At 34.0% G+C, this 21,913-nt stretch overlaps 1 protein-coding gene across 7 annotated transcripts in view; it reads left to right on the plus strand.

Moving 5' to 3' along the window:
* Positions 1-2,675: 2,675 nt before the first annotated feature.
* LOC105248199 (trafficking kinesin-binding protein milt) overlaps positions 2,676-21,913 on the plus strand; it is a 41,532-nt gene continuing 22,294 nt past the window's right edge. For 2 of the 7 annotated variants that reach the window (XM_011252842.3, XM_011252841.3), the window contains exon 1: positions 18,177-18,612. Coding sequence is in view for 4 of the 7 variants with exons in the window: in XM_011252839.3 (XP_011251141.1) it covers positions 2,676-2,894; positions 5,280-5,487; positions 11,956-12,060; positions 13,568-13,672 (637 nt within the window). In the remaining 3 variants the exon portion in view is untranslated. Of the gene's footprint in view, positions 2,895-5,279; positions 5,488-7,636; positions 8,131-10,484; positions 10,563-11,659; positions 11,811-11,955; positions 12,061-13,567; positions 13,673-18,176; positions 18,944-21,913 lie in introns of those variants that run through there. The other 5 variants (XM_011252839.3, XM_011252843.3, XM_011252844.3 and 2 more) reach the window with 5 other exon arrangements.

Raw genomic sequence — 21,913 nt, forward strand, 5'->3', positions numbered from 1 at the left:
AGCATTACCTTAATCTTGGTAGGAGTCGAACGGACTTGGCAATGTACAGTCTGTGCAGAAAATGACACGATTCAAATGAGTATCGGCTCTGTTAATGAGATGTTCACTTCTCCGGAATTACTTCATTCCGATTCAATCAGTTTGCTCTTCGTTCTCGAGACTAAAGTATGCTGTTGCAATTACAATCCATTCTAAACAACATGTAAAGTATTTTTTTCAGCAGGAGAATTAAATTACAAAAAAATTACACGTGTGTCTATGATAAAAACAATAATAAAAATTTATATTTATCAACGATAAAAAAAACTCGTGCAAGTAGCGCTTCTAGAAGTTTAAAAGTTATTTATCGTGTGTGTAAATAATTTTTATTCCATTTAAAAAAATTATTTATATCTACTTATTTATTTCTAATGATTTTTTAAGTGAAAACCCAGAGATAAGTACAATTATAGTATAGCAATTATAAGTGCAGAGTTACATGTTGCAAGTGATTGTGAAAAATATATAGGATATTTCAGGATAGGAGTTTTCTTAAAACTGACATTGTTCAAAAAATTTTAGAAAAATGATAATTTAAAAAAAATTATCACTTGATGATTGATTATTCAACTATATTTTTTATAAAACATTTTTATATTATAATAAAGTATAATAAATTATTTATCTTTGTAATTTTTTATTATTTAATTTTTATATTTTATTTATTTCTAATGATTTTTTTAATGAAAACCCAGAGATAAGTACAATTATAGTATAGCAATTATAAGTGCAGAGTTACATGTTGCAAGTGATTGTGAAAAATATATAGGATATTTCAGGATAGGAGTTTTCTTCAAAACTTGACATTGTTCAAAAAATGTTTTAGATAAAATTGATAGGATTTTGAGAGGAAAGAGACATTTGATCACCTTGAAAAATGACCTTGATTAAAATTCAAGCTTATCAATTTTTTTTTCTCCTCAAAATTTTATCAATTTTGTCTATAAAGTTTTTGTATAATGTCAAGTTTTGAAAAATACACTTTGTTTATAAGTATTTTACATAAAGTATAAAATAAATGCTAATTCTTTTTTTATCTTAATTACTACGTCTACAGTTGCATATTTTGCATTAATCTGTTACATATGTTACATATATTATCTAGAGATATTATTTTCTAAATGCAACGTATACATATTGGATGTCTTTTAAATAACAGATTCTCTGGCTAACTTGAAGGCAATTTTTCTTTAATGAAAATATCGAGGAAAATTATCACTTTTTGCAAGTTTCAAATTTTTTCCATCATGCGTTTTTATCATTTATTGTTTCAAATTAAAATTTTGTTAAACTTTGCTTAAAATTAAAGAATATAATTTTATTATAAATTCCGTACAAATTATTGTGCGAAAAGCTTTTTTTTCTCAATTATAATTATAATTTATAATTTGAAAATTATCGATTCTTTGATATTTTTACTAAGAAAACATCATCTATTTGGTTATAAAATGAAATTGAAAAATATCTGATTAACTATTAACAAATTTTTGATGATTTTGAGACACTTTGTACAGCTAAATAAGAGTTGCTTGTATAATAATAAAATGTTTGATTTTAATCATGATTTTAATAAGGAATTTATATATCCCAGAATTATAATTTTCACATAATTTCTAGGAATATAATTTACACTTGGATATATTTTTTTAAATCCATGCAACATACTTATTACGTTACGATATACATAATGAAGAATATATATACAAAGTCATCTGAGACCTGCAATTTTAAATTGCTTGATTAAATGCAAGAGTTTTGCAAAAAATGCACGTGCAATTTAATATACAGATCGATAAATAATGGATGAAAAAAAATCTATATGGATTAGTATCAACCGATACAAAATTATTAAATAATACATTGCTTTACGTCAATAAGTAATGTTTTTGATCAATGATGATAAAATGAGTAATGATGTGTATCAATTTTTTATGTCACGACTATTCAAGTTGTTGTAAATTATGTACAAATTTGCATGCAAAATATTACTAATGAGTTTCCAGAAGTCTGATGCAATCTCGTTATCAGGAAATTTGCAACAAATATTTAAACAATAATATTTGAAGTAATTCACATATATCGAATAATGCAAAATAGAATGAAATGTGTAAAAGTGCATTTTACACTTTGTTACGTGGGAAAAATATATGATTTTTTACAATCATAAATCTCTCCCTTTCTTTTCTTTCATTTTTGTCTTGCATTTAATATAACAAACAATACAAAAAACATGCATTTCGAACGAATATTTTTAGCAAGATTGTACCACTTGTTATCAGTCAGAGATAAGAAAAAAATTCATATTGCTTATATATCGGATCGATGTACATCCTGCAGAACCTAATCAAGTTATCCGAGTGAAGGATCGAATTCGTGACTTTGCGTTTCGCGAATTTTCGCACTTCATCCCGCGTATCGCGAATTGCAATTTCGACAATTGCAAGCTCGTCTTGATTCGCGTCTCGGCGTTTTAATGTTTAAATTACATCAGCTGTCACAATTGGAAGCACCGCGCGCGGTCGAGCAACAGCTGTTCTTTATCACCGAAGGCTGACAGTGAGAGATCGCGGCTTCTTTATTTGCCTCCTGATAAACGCTTTTCCGTCTCGGTTTGACGTTTGCGGATCGCGCCCGCGATGTTGCTGCGCGGAATTGCATTCGCAGAGGCGCGACGTAATTCGGCGCGGCGCGTCTTCAAGAATCGCGACAAGACGCAGAGCAACAACGGATGCGAGAGAGACGTCGCGTCGGATCTCTCCTACGATGGACCATTGACGCGACATATGCGCACGATGACTATGATGGTTCGTCAGTCCCCGGAGCAGCCACTGTCCCCCGTTTCCCCGCTCCCGTTTGTAAGTTGGAAATAAATGTAAATTGAAAATTGCCGGGAAAATAAATAAGATACACGTCTTAAATAAGAAGAATTCATTATGTCTGTGCATAATTTCGTGTGTGTATATATATATATATATATATATATATATATATATATATATATATATATATTGAGCCGATGTTATTGCCACCGGTTGCGTCAACGACTTATTGTTAGATTACGTCACATTGCCAAGTTTCTGAATTTTTTACATGTAGAATATTTTGTTCGACATTTTTGATTTCTCAGATAATTTGTATTAAATTACAAGACAGAATTGCAATTAATCTGGTCGACAATGAATATGAAATTTCCATTTATGTACATCGAAATGATAATAAGCGAATCCGGTTCTCCCACTCCACGAGAGCCATTCACATTTCAAAGAGATTTTCTTACCTCATATCTGAATTTAGTAATGGAATATTGATCATGTTGAACTCGTTTAGAGTACGAAATACAATGTGCGATCAATGCTCGTGTAATCGATTGGTATACATTTGAAATAGACGAAAGCTACACCCGATTGATGATTTTTTATTTCGCGAAATTAAACAAAGATCTTTCAATATTTTATTTGCTATTACTCAGGAATTTGCCGTGATTAATTGGCTTCTCAATTTCAGAATTAACATGTTTAAAATAATTGAAGAGATTGAAACGTTTGAAATAATTCGCTGTCAAATATATCAATATTTTCGTGGACTTTTTAGTCTTCCTTTATTTTTCAAAATTCTATTTTAGCTACGTCGTCAGAATTATTATTCATTACTAGAGTCATTAAATTTTGCACTTATTTATATTTACTTTCAAAGTGTACTTTTTATTTTTAATTACTTAATTAAATATTTTTTTCTTTATTTTTACACATTTTGTGCGAGAGTAACTTTGTTCGCAATTGTCTATATTAATCTTCGAGGAAATCATTAATTGAGGGTAGAGTCGGCACAGATCAATTATATGTGATTCTATGACATCTTCACGTTTCGCGTTTTTCTAACATAGGATATAACATTGTTTTTCATTCAACCTCGCGTTGCATTACGAAGCTAGAACCGGCCAGGAAGATCGGAAAGTGAAATTGACGACGAAGCACTAACGAGCCTTGACTGACATGTAGAAAGAAAATGTGTAAAATACGTTTCGGGCCACTTCCGATCGCGCAGCTGCACCGTGTCTATTATAACGTTGTTCATAAATACCTTCCGCAAATTTACATAACGCCCGTTTACCTTCTTTTTCTAGACTTTATTGATTGCGATCCGCGTAAATCAAAGGGAAATGCGAAATTAAACGTCCTCTCCGATGTGCCAACTCTTGACGATAACGATATAATTCTGATTCTATACATGTTGTGATTGTAGCTGCAATAATAATTGTGATTAGAATTATTAACGATACGGTTATCGCACTGATACGATATCGATGAAACGAACTATCGAGAAAAAGGAAAGGAGGTTGTTATAAAACACTTATCAACCGTTTCTGTTTCTACAAAATAAATCATTTATTATGTTTATTTATTTTATTATATTTGATTATTTAATTAATTAATTAATTTTATTATATTTGATTATTTAATTAATTAATTAATTTTATTATTTTATTACATTTATTATATATTTATTTTATATATAATAGTCATCTAAATTTATTCTCGCTTTTTATTTATGTGCACATAATATCGATTCTGAGATTTTTTTTCAATAGAGGCTGAAGTTTTATTGTGAATTTAATTCTTGAATTAAAAATCTGCATTGATCTTTCAAACATTGTCATTGATACAATCAATGCGATCTTTGTTACTGCGCAGAATACGGTAGACAATATTGTTGCAGGAACAGTCAAAATGATTCGTGCTGTCTCGAGTCAGTGTCCTGAAATAAACTCGATAGAACCGGAAGACGAGCAAAATGAACGCGTCCGCCAATGCGCTACCGGTCTAAATAAGCGCGATGACTTAAATACGTATACCCCCCACGTGTATTTAAGTGTTGGGGCTCGGCAATTGCGAAATCTTCCCTTCAAAAACAATTCGCACTTATTTTAACGCTGACATACAAGAAGAAAATATGTGTCTTGCTCTTTAAAATTATACATCTGTCGTACAATTCAGCTGTGAAGCTTAAAGTCACAATATATATTGAATCACTGAAAAGTTTATTTTTTAAATTTAAAAAAATGATTTTATAAAATTTTGTAGGAAAAATCTCTAATCTGTAAAAACACTTTACAAAAGAAAAATTAATTAAAATCAATTTTAGGAGGATTCCTCAAATTCAGGAAGATTTAAATTTATATTTTAATTAAGCCAATCAATATCTAAGCCCTTTTAATTAAGCCAATCAATATCTAATTTCAGGAAAGCGAGGCGATATCGTTCGTCGCCACAGCGTCCAAGCTGGCCACCGTGGAAGATGTGGGTCCAAAGCGGCCCGAAGGCCCCATCCGACCATCCGCCGCCTCCCTAAAGGTATCACCCACGGCCAGGGCGACTCTCCAGGCGATACGGTCACCGAAGAGCAAGCTAGTCATCCCCGTTAGTACCCGCGACGCTGAGACCATCACGGGTAAGAGAGAAGACACATATTTTATGTACGTACCAGCTGTGCTGCTTGGACGATGCTGTGGGACAGTGTTCAAGGTTCGATCGGTTTTTTTCTTTTTTCTTTTCACAAGATATCTCTTCGATTATACTAGTTACACAAGAGAGTCACAATGTCACGTATGCTTAATGATAATTACAAATGGTATTTACGCTGAAAATAAACACACGTGCAAATATGATGATAATATTAATCGAATGGTGATTGTTTGAAATAAAAAGAACGAGAACAAATTATGTTTTCAAGAAGAGAATTTTTTGTAAATGAGCGTTTTTATTAAAAAAAATTTGCGCGTTGATCTTGCGATCTTTTAAGTATCTTGGCAAACAGGATACGCACGGATTCACTATTATACATCTGACGTTGAAAGCGTACGAGGAGAAACTGTCTTTGACGATGCTAGTACGAGGAGTTTTATAAAGTGCTCTACGACTTACCTGTTCCAAGCCTCATGGTGTTTCCCATTGGCCTGAGCTAAATGATGATTACTCCTGCCCGGCGGATAATACGCCACGCTTCATTCTCGTCGTCATGATCGTCATCATCATTATCGTTATAGTCATCATCATCATCATCATCATCATCATCATCATGAATTTTTGTTGTCAGCATCATCATCATCATCATCAGCATCAGCATCATAATCATCATGATGGCTAAAATAATTATTGTCGTTACAATTATACTTGCGTTATCAAATTATATTTCTGATACGTATTGATTGTGACATCGAAAATGCGTTCGATAAAATCCTCGGAACAACTTTCAAATGAATATTATTATATTTCGCGATCCGCGGCTGAAATATCGAGAACATATTAATGCAAATCTAAAAATAGGCGACCTACAAAAGACTAGTTTCGTAAAAGTTTCTCAAATTTAAGCCAAGATTTTTACATTAATTAAGTCATAGTACTTTTCACAATCAGTCAACATGCAAAATTTTATGTTAATGATTTAGCTAATACGTTAACGATGAAGGTCTCTCGTACGCGCAATTAAGATATTATTAGACATTACTTAGTTTATTTTTGTCCATTATATAATGCAAATGTATGCGTACTACGTGCGTTTTTTTCGGGAAGGTTTAGTTGACATCGTGTTGTTTGCCAGCAATCCTGTCGAGATTTACTGCTACATAAAGTGATTTAAATGATCGATCGTTTGTTCCATCTGAAATATCGTTTTATTTTAAGAACTGAATAAAGGATTTTTTCCTCTTAATAATTTATTATCTTTGGTTTATGCAAGTGTCGAAGAAGAATCACTATAATCATCAATATCATTCTAAGAATATATTCTTAGAATATATTTTTAGATACGATCTATTAGAGAAAATCTAGAAGAGAGATATCAGTTAGAAAAAACATTGCTCTTTAAAAAAAATTAATCATAGATTAATTACATGCATAAAAGTTTTCCTTATGAATATATATAATTTTAAAATTTATCCGGCAAAGATTTAGGATTTTAATTAGACTTGTTTTGGATAAATGTCTCGATCGCAGGAATCGAAATTGGCTAAGCTCCAACTATACCGGTCGCTGCTATTTTCCTCCATCGCAACGTCCGTTCGAAGGAGTTGTTCGGCGGCTCGCGACTCAAAAAGAACGTTTCCCGAGTTTGCGAACGATCGCTGTCGATGATAGATCGCGAGGAGTTTCGCTTGTCGCGTAATCGTCGAAAAGAATTGCCGGACACCGGTGTCGTTCGTTGTGAATTAGCTGTCATGTTAGAGCACGTCGTATGATCGCGACCAATACTGTCGATTACGCCATCCGTTTCGCCATCATTCTACGTATTGATAAGGTGGACTCTCACAAACGGCTTAAACAATTTAATTCTTCGCAGCTGTCGCGATAAAAGAATTTTGAACAAATTCTCTGGAATCTCACTCACACAGATGACTCATCGCAAACACACTCGATGAATTGTTGGATCATATGTTTTTATTTCTATATCGATAATTATATTAATTTAACTCGAAATGCGACCCTTTCTCCTATTTGCTATATTACGTTAAAAAAAAAAACATTGACTTTAATACTGATTTGCTACATAATTCAAAGACAAGGAACTTTACGAATTATTTTGTAGGGAAAAGTTTTATTTGCAAAAAGGGAAAAGATTCTTCGTGTACATATTGCGAAACATTCTGTGTCATTACACTCATAAAGCACATCGTATCATCGGTTATTAAGCAATCTGGATCGTATAAATGTCTCGGAGGTCGTTGTCTCGGCAGTTAATTACGCAAGTCTCTTGGCACGTCGATTTTCAATTCGATCGGACAATTTGGGCGCTCGCAAAAGTCGCGAAACTTGAGTCGTTGATGCCTCTACTCTTGTGGATCACCGCCAGTTTGGTTTTACGTAATTCATGAGTTTCGGGATCGTGTTTCCTGAATTTCGCGAACGGAAAATTCGAGCTCGCCAACACGTACAGCGCTATAAGGCCTTAATGAAGACAAGAGGGCGGGGAATTTGGCGAGTGGCGGACGTGAGATTATGTACCTAGGCGGGAAGGAGATGAGAAGGCCCAAGGGCCCGGCGAAACTCAAAGGCATTCTCGAGAAGCGCGACGCCATCCTTAGCAAGTGGCGAGATGGTAGGATATTTGCTCGTAGTGTTCTTATTCGAATTTTGCGTGCGAATTATCAATTCTTCCGCTATCAGCATATTAAATCGTCTCGTGTTTTTATTAGGTGGGCGAAAAAAATAAAACGTTATTGAAAGCAGGATCATTTAAAAAAATGATGAATAAGGTATTTTAATTTGTTTTTATTACGAGAGATTTTTGGTGAGTTAATAACTGATCGATTCGATTGGGTATAATTGACGTCTATTTGTGACGATTAATTATTAATTATGTGATTAAGTAATAATTTATTGCCAGTTATCATAAATATTAAATAAATAATAATACGTATATATTTAAATAAATTTTTAATGATAAAAGTTATTTAATATGTAGACTGCATTATAGTTACACATTGTATTCCGCATGCAAATTATATTATTTTTAGACTTATTAATATGAATATTGTGGGCATACATATGAATGATATATTGCTATATGTATATATTGATAATTGTATATACTTGATGATATATAATATTTTTGACGTGTATATCAATATTTCATCTACGTTATCAATGCAATCTGCAGTTGGTAATATCAACAATATTAAATATATATTATCTTCTGCAGTATGTATGTCGATGATTTATCTTCTTACGTGTGATGGCCGATGTGTGGCAGCACGTGTTCTGCATTCAAGCTATTCTCATCATATGATCAATGTTTTCTCACACAGCTGATACTGAAAAAGTCGAATGTAACCTCACGTGCAAAAACTTTAAATTAATAATAATTTTCTCTGGTCACATACACAAAATATAGAAAAGATAAACAGAGAGTGACAGGTATAAAATTTAAATTTCATATTTTATATTTATATTTCTTGTTCTTTTTTCGGCAAAACATCAACAAGATCTATAAAACATTGATGCGAAAGAAATTGTATGACAACATCCAAATAATTGCGAGACAATATTATGTTTAATAACATTTCCTCGCATAATATTGATGATTGTGAATCGCAAATAAAACTTTTCATTTCGCAGAAACATTTGACACGATTAATCCACTCGCAAAAGATATCGATGCGCAAATATAAATCATCTTGTGTAGTTGATTAATTAGAACTAGAATATCATTAGAACTAGAATTATATTATTAGATTAGAACACTTTATTTACTTTCGCATGAGCTGGTCCATTATATTTGAGTCTAATGCGCGAGAAGAGAAATATTATTTCATTTACTCATTTTTTATTATTAGAACTAGAATTTTTATTATTAGAACTAGATATTTTTATTATTAGAACTAGAATTATACTATTAGATTATTAGAACATTGTATCTATTTTCGCATGAGCTTGTCCATTATATTTGAGTCTAATGCGCGAGAAGAGAAATATTATTTCATTTACGCATTTTTTATTATTAGAACTAGAATTTTTATTATTAAAACTAGATATTTTTATTATTAGAACTATAATTATACTATTAGATTATTAGAACACTGTATCTATTTTCGCATGAACTCGTTCATTATATTTGAGTCTAGTGCGCGGGAAGAGAAATATTTCATCTACGCATTTTTTAAAGCTCATTATATTCTTGTTCGACATACTCTCAATGTAACTCCGCATAAAAATTTGCCAGATACACAAGTCCCACACGATCCAGTTTCCATAATTCAATTCGAACGAGGATGTTGAGAACCGGCTACGCGAACCTAACTGTCTCTCGTTAATATAATCTGGGAAATTTTCGCGAAAAGCGCGCGGCTCGCGCTCGACTTGGTCGAACAATCGCGAGGGCATCGTAATCGGAGGCGTCATCTCGATTATGTGTTAAACCGCGATAATTCTATGCGAGGCTCGATGATCCTTTCCGCACGGGTCATCTCTGTCTCACGAGAGACGAAAGTACAAAGTTCAGGCGAAGCGAGGTCTACGTCGCTTCTCGGTGCAGTCAGTATCAGCAGTTGCGACATTACATAGGCGTTGCATATATTATACCGTGCTTTCCTGAGAAAAAAAATGAGACTTCGCCCCTCGCAATTTTTCTTCATTCGCCATAACATGTTTTATCATCATGTGACTGCCGTGATTATCTCTCGCTAAGAATCCACGCATATAATATCAGGTTAGTAGTGTGACTTTGTCGTGAGCTCCAATATTATATAATTGCAGTCTGGTTGCATCGACAAATTTTAATGACAATCGTAAAGTGCATCTTTTCTTGAAAAAAATTAGACGTGTTAATTGAAGTTTCATTAAATGAAATTAAAATTTCTTTATTGAATTAAATTTTTGAAGAAAATAAATTAATTGTAAGATGGCATTTAAACGTTAAATTGACATTTAACTGATATTCGATGCGATATATAGGATGAAAAAAATTAGAGTTGCATGACATGGCAACGTTCCCTCAAGAATTTTCCTTCAAGAATGCGCATATAATATCAGGTTAGTAATCTGATTTTATCGTGATCTGCAATATATACCGCGCAATATTGTATAATTGCAGTCTAGTTGCATCGACAAATTTTAATGACAATCGTAAAGTGCATCTTTTCTCGAAGAAAAATTAGACATATTAATCAAAGTTTCAATTAAATTAAAATTTCTTTATTGAATTAAATTTTTGAAGAAAATAATTAATTGTAAGATGACATTTAAGCATGAAATTGACATTTAACTGACATTCGCTGCGGTATATATAGGGTTTTAAAAAAAAAATTAAAGTTGCATGACGTGACAACGTTCCCTCAAGAATTTTCGCTTATTATCAGGAGACGTCCGGTTTAGAATCTTGGGAGAATCTGTTATTAGAGTTTACTGCATACATGATGCATGATGCATGATCGTCAGCTTCGAAGCGCATCTACATGCGCGCCTCGCGCATTTATGCTCGTTTTCCATCAAAGGGCTCCTCTCGTCTCTCGTTTGCGGTTAACCGCGAATCTCCCTCTCCTCTTGCTGTACCGTAAGCGACTTTTTGTCACCCAGGTCACGTACACTCATCTTACATCGCGCAGGTACGAGATTTTAGCGCATTAAAATAACTTTACAACATATGTAACGTTATATTGTTTTGTTATATAACAAAAATATAATAGAATATAATAATAAATAGAAATATAATAATAATAATCATAATAAATAAATATCATAATAATAATATATATATCTCGTGTGTCATGTGCGTCAAAAAATAATAATTGAAAAAATGTAATTGACAAGTACAATATAATAATCATAATAAATAAATATCATATATATAATAATATATAATAATACATATATATCTTGTGTGTCATGTGCGTCAAAAAAGAATAATTGAAAAAAATGTAATTGACAAGTACAATATAAAATTCACACGATTGCGCATATTTACGGAATTTCGCCTGCTTCTTATATCATTTCCTTTCATAAAAACGAAGTGCTCACCGAATGTTTTTACCGCGTAAATTCGTTCTTCCTCGCTTCTCATGACATAAACTATTACGCCAACGCTATTATTAAATCACACTGTCACCATCCCGACACCCGCTCGCAACACGAGCAACGACGGAGAGAGTGATATCTTGCGATTTCTCGCGTTCCGCCCGCGCAGTGAGCTTCACGCAACGAGGAGACGCGTACGCATTTCGTAGCGTCGTAATTCGAGCATACACGTTACGGGTCGACGCGCGGGATGACGTTGCACGATGCGTATGTACACGATGTATATATAATTATGCACGCTCGAGTATGTGCGTGATTGAAACCGGAACGGCAATTTGTAGCGCGGGCTATAATTGACGCCTTCGTACTTATTGTTAGTAACGCCATGGTGGATGCTGCTTAATTGTTACAGACGTATGCAGCGGAGAAGAGCTACCAGAAGTCGAGATAATCAGTCTGTTGGAGGAGCAAATACCGAGGTATCGTCTTCGAGCCGACACCTTAACGCAGTTTCAAGGTGAGCTGTCTGCTTCTTCTTTTCCCTCCTCTTAAATAAGCTCGTTACGTCAAACGTATACGTTTAACGTGAAGCGAAAAAAATATACGAATAGCGTTCTAGAGATCCGTTTTATTTAAAATAAAGTTTCGTAGCGCATTTTATTTGGATTATATCTATTATTGGATGATTACGTACATTTCTTAAATATTATCACATGAAATAATTTATCCGTAACAATAAAAAATAACTGCAATAAATATTTCAATAATGATCGATGGATATCAGATAAATTCGACAAGTTATATCAAGGATTCGCGATTAAATCGACAAGGAAAGTATGTGTATAATCATTTTACATGAACGTTATTCTCGAAAGGTCTCTTGATACACAATTTTATCGATATAATTTTATCGATAATCTCTCTCATATGTTTCTTTCTAGTATAATGACGCATTTGATATAAAAGGGCACATGATTGTGAAAATCTAAATGAATAAAGAAAACCTTAGAATGCTAAAGAGGATGCATCTCGTGCACCCGATCGAGTGTCGTGCATTCTAATTAAACAAGGAAGCCTATTATGATGACCGTATCTAGAGGAAAATTTAACAACATCATTGCGGAACTTTGGGGTTTCGTGTACTGAAAATAAGGGTTTCATCAAGCTGTTAATTTTGCGTTACTAACTTATATATTTTACTTGTCCATTTAATGATGACGAAACGTTGATATAACTTGTCGAATTACTTTTATAGATTTATCAATCAGCTGATTATTGAAATGTTTATTGCAATTATTTTTATATTGAATAAATGAATAAATTATGTCAATAATTACGACATATGAATTTAATAAGATAATTGCAAAATATTTGCATTAAAAATGAGAAAAATTCCATGTAAAAAAATATGTTGGAAAGGAAATAAAAACATAAAATACATAGAAATGAAAAGGAATGATGAACAATATTGTGAAGAAGTAGAAAAAATTTTACTCGTTTACTAAGGAAGTGCAAAAAAAAAACACATACATCGGATCGGTAAAAAATATCATTATTTTCACATCGTTTTCCACGAACGCGTAAGCGAAAGGATGCCGATTGATTAACCATTAATTTGCTCATAATGGCCCGTACCGTGTGTTCCGTCAATAAAACAAAAGGTGCGCCTCCCTCCAGGGCCGCGCCTTTTGTTTAATGCACGCGTGTATTTACTAATTAGCTACAGCACATTTAGCTCGCCTCGCGCGAATCATAACACGCGAGCAACGCGTTTTTTCGTTACTCGTCTTCGGAACGAATATGATTAGCGCATTAATTAGCACGATAATACGTTGCCCTCGTGTGTACGCTCGATATTTTATCATAATATGCAGACCGAGGCGTTTAACACATTTTTGCAATCTGCGTTGCAGCGAATGGGCAAACTAGATTGTTGCTCGCGAATTCGGAATACGCCGATTCTTCGCGTAATTTAGATTAGGCTGATTACGATAAGATGTATTAAAAAGAGCGTATATTTACAGGATACGAGAACGCCGATTGGTTCATTCCGTCACCTGCGCTCAAATCGGAGGACGTCGATTTGAAATTATCGCCGGATCAGATCCGGGAGACTCTTAACTACTTCAGTAAGTGCAAGTTCCAATTTTATTTATATTGATGTTTGTGGAGTTTTTTTTTCTGTAGATGGTATAAATGTTATGAATATGTAAGTCGAAGAAATAATTCAAAGCAGAGAGGCCGGAAATGCGCGATTATTTTATCGTGTATGAATTAAGAGCAATTTTTTCAACGCTTTAATAAAAGATCGAATATTTCTCTCTGTATGCATTTTCGACGCAAAAATGCAATTTCTGTTTTTATTACTAAAATAATATTTTCGTAATTGCGTAATTATTCGTAATTTCACGCACTTACGCAATTACAATCTAATTACACTGCATTATCATAGTAATTAAGACGTAATAGGGTAGAAATTGAAGAGATACTGTAACGTGAAAAACGGAAATGAAGGAAGTAGAATCCATCAATCATATACGGCAAATCGCATATTAATGCAATAAGCTTCCTAATCCAAAACCATCGACCCACGCAGGACAATAGCAATCGCTGTTTGTTCGCGCGAGTGCAATTCCACGATGCGTGGAAAATGCACAACGTAGAAACTGCACAATGCAGAAACACGAAGAGAGACGTGCATCCTGCTAAACGGGATGGGAAAATGAAGAATTATCATCGGGTGGATGTGCATTTCCAGGTGTTGAATCGCGCCTCGATTATTACAACTCGCGGAAACCGACTTCGCGGACTTTTCTCGCCTTCGTAAACAAGAGAAAGAGAGAGAGAGAGAGAACAGTTTGACATAATTTTCCCGCACGAGTGAGAAACAATTCGCTACGCGATACGGGTGCAAGTGTCGCGACGAGATATCTCGCGTGTCACTGATTACCACTGTCTCTCTATATTCCTGAAACACATGTAGAAATAATGTCGCGATTTTATTTTCATTTACATGCTCTAGATACCACGTGGAGAAGTAACATCTGATTATCGAACGATCGCATTGTACGCTATAAAATCACGTTTAATGGGGAAATTTGCATTTGTATGCTTTATTTTTTTCCGCGACAAGAATTGTTGGGGATTCTCGGAATATTCATCATTTCAATATTTAATATATTCTATTTCTCGCATATATAATGCGTAAGTATTCTATTTAAATATCTTACATGCATGAAGAATTAAATACTAATTTTATTCATAATTATGTATTCATAAATATGTAATGTTACGCGAAATTCACGCAAACAAGTTTATTTTTAAAATGACTTAATTTTGATCAAAGCTGATATTCTCCTTGGCAGTTTAAGGGAGATAAATCATTTTGCGACCTTTCAGCTTCTTCACGGAACATCTCGTTCCGCGGAAAGAGTCGATATTTATGCAGCCAGGTCAGACGTTCTTAAGACTATCGACGAATACGGTAGAGAACGGTAATCTAAGATGTACCAGTCTATTTAGTAATTGGTACGCGAAAGTATCTCCCTTTCTCCCTATCTCTATCATTCATTATTGTGCCTTTCGTCCGTCTCGTTTCTTCTCACACTATATGTCTATTTATTAAAATTTATCGATATAACGAAATATATATATTTTTCTTTTATAATTAAAATTATAAAATCATGATAAAAATGGATTAATAATATATGTAAAAAAAGGTGATATGATTTATGCAAATTATATTCATTTCTTATGTAATCTTAATGAAATTTCTTAAGAATAATTGCGATTATATATTTCATTGTATACAATTGCGATTATATATTTCATTGTATACAATGATTTATAATAAACGTGCATTTAATGATGCGGTTTACTTTGAGAAAGCAGTATTCAACAGCAATAATAATAGGAAGAATGTGAAAAAAACGCAATAAAAATAGAGACACGCCCGATATCGATTAGATTCATCCTATAGGGAGTGTCTAGATTGATTGTTACCATCAACAAATATTTCGCATACATATTTTCTCTCTCTTTTTCACGAAGTTATTTGCAAAAATAATCATCTATCCATTCATGCGTCCTTTATGGCGAATTTATTCGCGCGTCTCTCTATCGAATGATAATTAAAACTTCTTGTTCCGCCTCTCTCTTAGTCTCCCACATTGGATTTAGTTATAATATCATCGGAGGCCACCCCATTTACACAACTAATCATCGTTTTCCGTGTTATTAGAAGATAATAATGGGAATCCTCTCACAGTTATGGGGTGGAAGAACGGGCGAAATTTCATTGTTAGCGCGACACATGTGACGCATCCTCTAATCGTTCCACTTTTCTTATTCTATTTTGCATATACGTCGCCTTTTCCTCGACCACGGCATAAAATGGTGAAATTTTACCAGACAGAAGAGGAGAATGATACGACAATTTCTTCTCTGTTTCTCGTTCTTTTTCGGTTCTCACGGCAATTCCTTCATTCTTGCCTTCTGTGACGTCGCCCGTGATTTCTCCATTCAACCTTTCGTCGCATCCGATGTAGAAAGTTGTTTGCAGGTTTGTCGTTTAATTGCAATATCAGTTGTTATCCCTCCTTCCCTTCCCTGTCTACTTCTCCGATCGATTGGACAGGCCGCTTTTCTCATCGGTTGAAGAAACAAGGAAATCAAACATTTCTAAATATTGCGACATTAAACATAGAAAATATTAATGCGTTTGTTAAGTAGTTAATGATTTTATTTGATTACCTGTCATTTAATAATCAAACCATGAAGATATCTCGGTTTTTACCGCAGTATTTCTTTTCCGGTAATAAAGGAAAAATCAGCCTCGAGTTCTTTAATGATAGGAATGCTAGATTTCTACTATATTAAATGAGAAATGTTATTTATATTAGAGAGTAGAGATAAGATGTACAATGAGCTATTTAATATAATTACTTAGAAGATGTCACTTCCGACGTTATTCCTCCAATCTCTTATTAAGAAGATTAATGTGCTTTATTTAAAGATTGTTATAATTGTATATAAATAATTGATCATATTTTCATGTTTCCTAAAAATCAAATATTATAAAAATTATTAATTGTATTGTATGCAATTAATAATTTGGAATTATTCCAAATTATTTAATTCGGAAATATTGCAAGCTGTTTATACAAATATCGTCACATGTGATAAGATTTATCGTTTTAAAATCTGTCGTATAATATTTAGATAAGAAATAAAATATAAAGTATTATTTTTTGTTAGATAATATTTATATAATATTATATAATATTTTAATATAATATTTGTATTTAAATTTAATATTTAATATTTATATAATAATATTTATATTTAATAATTTATATAATTTAATATTTATATTTAATAAATATATTTTTTATTTATTAATAAAATATATTATTTATATATTTATTAATAAATAATATATATACATATATATTAAAATATATATATTAATAGAGATATTAATAAATAAAAATGTATCTTTTTTTAGTAAGTGAGAATCGCAGATGCCATTTGCACTTTAAGGATCACAATTTTCCGTTAGGTTGTTCAGCAAAGAGCAATGCTTTCTCAAGCAATATCTTTCAAGCGCACTTACAGTATTCTAAAAGATCATGTCCTGAAAATGTCGGATACCCCTGCGCCCACCTGCACTTAATATTTTTTATCATCAATAGTCGAACAATGGAATTTCTTTTGCCAGTCACGATTGTTTTACTCAGAAAGGATTATCGCTTATCGCAAAATATATATCAATTTTGACTCATTGTCAAACATTTTACATAGTACAATTGCGCATTTAAAAATAATTACGTAACATATAATCATTATTATCATACCTGCTGAAAAAAAAATATCGATCAGAAAATCAGATATATATAAAATATATATATGTAAATATAAAAATATATATATAAATGTAAATAAAACAAATAATATGTACGTATATTAATATTTTTAATAATATATAAATATTGAGGAAATTCTCCGAGAGAAAAAGAGAAAGAGAGAGAATATTGTTGTTGCTTGAAATATGTTATAATTAAAAACGATATACCTAAATCATCATACACATTGCAACGACACGATACGACACAAACCTTGATCTAATTTTCCTCATGCGATATCACATGTCGTTGTCTCGCCGCATTGCGTACATATCTATGCGCATCTTTTCCCACAATTTCGCAATTTTACGATTTTAATCAAAATCAAAATAAATTTTTTTAATCATAATCAAAATGAATATCTAATTTTGTAGATCTTACACATTTTCGATTTATCAAAAGTTTCAACGAGCATTGATCTTTACGTATGTTTACGATTTTAATTCTGGATTTAAAAAAATATATATATATTTAGCTTCAGATGATTATTGATATCGAGCACGTACGTGCTCTGATAATATTGTTCTCATCTTATCACCGTCAGTTTGCTTCACCAGAGGGGTCGCGATCAACTCGCTTTAATCAAGCTCTCCTCGCTCGTGCTATCCACCTCGCACGTTCAACGCACTCGACGGACGGACAGGAGCGGCCTCGGCCAATCACGTGGCGCGACACTTGAAAACGAACGCTTGCCGGCCGCTTCACGTCAGTTGCGACAGCCGCGCGTGGCTCAGTCACGCTCGTGCAGCCGCGACGCTTGCCTCGTGCGTTTGGCGCGCTCGCGTCGTCGACACGTTCACGTCCGATTTTTCGCCGGTGAGGTTAAGTGCGCGAGGCGACCACGTTCCCCGGATTACTTGCGCCGAGAGACGCTTGACGCAGCGACGAGAGCACTCGTCGGTCCATAGTTGCGTCGAGCATGCGCGACAGAAGCCGTTCTCTGGTAGTCGCCGCCCGTATCCGGATTCTGCAAGATCCTCCGAGAGTCCCGCTCATCCGCGCGTAACGGAGGGAGGTTCCTTCGAGGCGCGAGATGCGTCACGACTCGATCGCGTTATCGCGTTATCATCTACGCTCGAGCATCGTTATCGTTGACCTACCCTCGGCGGACGAGCGGAAGCTGAGTCGTCGAGAATCCCGAGGCCCGGCTCGAGCTCGACGATCCGGTGCGTTGCCTAGGTTAAGTCGCTCTCCGGGAGAAGGAAATTGGCCGCGAACGGATCTCGAATCCGCTCCTTTCCATCGTCGTAGGTACACGTGCCTCCAAGAATTGTCACTTTCATCGGGAGCTTCGTGCCACGTGCTCGTGATTTTTCGAGAGAATGAAATGTGAAGGAGTGCCACGAGGTGTGGTGACGAAGAATTGGAGTAACGATCGTTTACGAGCGAGCATCGAAAAATTATCGCCGAGAGCGACTGGTGAAAGTCTCGCACTCCTTTTTCATTCGTCCAAATTTTATTCATTATAATCCCATCGGCGAAGAGGGGAAAGGGTTGGTGAGTTTTTACCAAGGAATAGAGCCAACTTTGCTATAAACTGCTTCTAAATTATCATTATGCTTCATTTTTATAATTATTTTATATTTTGTAGAGAGTACATTATTTTTTTATTATTCCCTTCATTTCTAAAAAAATCGACTGTTGTCTTTATTTTCCACGCAAAATTCAAGGCGCGTTTATCTCCGCGTGCATCACGACTCTCGTAAGGGTTGAGTCTCGCCGATTGCAGGGGATAATGACCTTCGCTCTCAAAATATGAGAGAAACAGACGACGACGACGACGACGATCTTTCACTCGGACCCGCGTTGCGCTTTTCCATGAAATTCTATTTCCGTCCTTCTCGCGAGACGTCACGAAAGTGCGGCCTTGAAATTCTCGCAGGGGATGACCTAACCCTACCTGACCCAACCCTTGGATAATTTATTCCTTCAGAGAACACGTTACCTCAGATTTCACGCGAGGACTCGGAGACGCAATTCTCGACTCTTTCTTTTTCCTTTCTAGACCGCACGGTTATTAATGAAACGCGATTGATTCCGCTGCCGCTAGATGTTAGATAGCATTCCTCTCGCATCAGCGATCACGGCTAAAAGTTAAGCATTGTTACCGTTACGCAAAGAGTTCGCTGCTCCTGCCGGCCGCAATGCGTAATTAACGTTGCACACGTCGATATCGCTCGTATCCTGGCACCGATCGATCGAAATTCCTCCGATCCTAATTGATTCTTAGCATTTCTGATTCCCGCAATTTCTATTTGACACATATAAAAGTGGATACTGCCAAATAACGTATTTTTATATTCTCTATTTATCTTTTTTAAATTTTATTTAATTCATTATTCATTTTATTTTATTAATTCGAGATAAACTATGAATTTGCTACCGAGTATTTAAATGTCAAACGATTTTATCGATTGATAAGAGCAATTGATAATCTGAAAAAATCTTGGATAAAATATCAATAGTATTATCAAGTAGTTGTTTTTTTCAATATTACTCTTCAATGTTACGTGTACGTTAAACACGTTAGTTGACTATGCTAACAATCGTCAACCGAAGGAGCTGCGTGTATATTTTACATTTCCATTAGTATTGCTGTCACGTGTAAGGGGAAAAGCCGTTGTTACGAGTTAACGATGCGTATGGCAATCAAAAAATCCTCGTTATAATACAATCAAATATTGTATCTCTCTCGAAACTATATGAATTTGTATATAAATATTCATAATAGTTTCTTCTGCATTTATTTCGTAGCAATTATCTCTCAAACATACTGTTAGAGAAAGTGAAAAAATGTAAATAGCTTTGTGTACAATCATTTTCTATCTCATTGTACTTATACGGTGCTCTTATCGGGAAATTTTTTTCTATGTATCGCTGTTTGATATCAGTTTAGCGCCTGTCTCGATTACGCAGTTTAATCACGATGAAATGTTTTCGTCGCGCGATATTTCATTCGTAACTTTCGCATTGTTTATTCTTAAATTCATTTTCCAAGATAGAAATCATTATCACTGGCAATTTCGTCGTTCATGATCCGTGATCTCTATCTTGACACGAGTTTTATACACGATAAACAAACATATATTACGCAATGCGCGATACGATAATAGTCATCAATTGTTTTTTTTTTGTCTCCAGAAGAATCTATTATAGATGTATTCGAAATAAATTTATTTTTCCAATAATGGTCGTGAAATCGACCCCCCGATTTTTCAAATAATATTTTCTTTACTTTTTAAATGACAACTCTTTCTAAAGTAGATTAGCAGATAAATACAATTATAAAAAATACAATTAGTGACTATTATTAGAATTCCAATTTGTTTTTTTTTTTTTCAAATTTTAAAAATGGGAGCCTACTTCGCGAAGGTAAAGTTCCCTCTTCCTCGTTGAACTACTTTGTCTGAGCTATTTGACACTATCTCCAAGAATACCTTGAAATTATTTTTAGGATTGTACGACGTTTATACTTTACTACGCACATCGCGAATAAATTTTCTTCGTGCATATGAATATAAAACGTATATTCGCTTGCAAGTTCATGACAGAATGACCGTTTTTTTTCGCGCGAAATTATTGTTCTCCGGCAATCATTGCGCAATGAGACGTGACGATGACGATTAACGTTAATAACGTGTATCGTTTATGATCCGTTCACCTATGTTCACCTGCGATCGCAACAGGACGCGCAAAACTTATCCGACACATTTAATCTCTAACGATTTTTTCTCTTTACTTTTTACCTTTTCATTCAAAATGTACAAGTATGTTCCAAGCTCGAGTGTAATTTTGATCAGACATCTGCCTCGAAGAGAGCGAATTTTCCCTTCGTCTTCGTACTTTCTCCGATTCGCGCTATCCTTAAATTCGCACGTGCATTCGGCAGTTTCAAAAAACGAATCCGTCGCAAAAAAAAAACTTGCTCGCCTTCGAGCGGCGAAAGCGCTCTTCGTCGAGACGATTTAGGGCGATCAATCTCTTGGGCTGAAATTATCGCAAAAGGGGATCGCTCGATACCGTCCGTTATGCTATATCCACACAGTTGAATATACACGTAGCACTTGTTTCTCTTTCGGATTATACTTTTCGAGTACATCCGCTCATCATTAATGTCCGGAATTTCATTTTGTATTTTCACGAATATCATAATAATAATATCACAATAATAATATAATAAATATTAATGAGAGATCTCTTTCATCGCGAATCGTTTTACGAGTTTTATTATTGTGGACTCTTTAAAAAAAAAATGATACTAATTGTTAAAATTATTCGTGCCAATTTTTGCATAAATAGATCGAGTATTTTTTTTAAATCTCGAAAAATGAGATTTCTAGTTTCTAAAGATTTTTTTTCCAACGGAAAATATCCAAGATATTTTACTTAACGACATAATTGCGTGCGTGTTCTTATATATGTGTATATAGAATTTTTATTTATAATATACAATGTATTAGGACAGTC

Source organism: Camponotus floridanus, unplaced genomic scaffold (assembly GCF_003227725.1).
Source record: "Camponotus floridanus strain SB8 unplaced genomic scaffold, Cflo_v7.5 scaffold19, whole genome shotgun sequence".
NCBI classification, from domain to species: Eukaryota; Metazoa; Arthropoda; class Insecta; order Hymenoptera; family Formicidae; genus Camponotus; species Camponotus floridanus.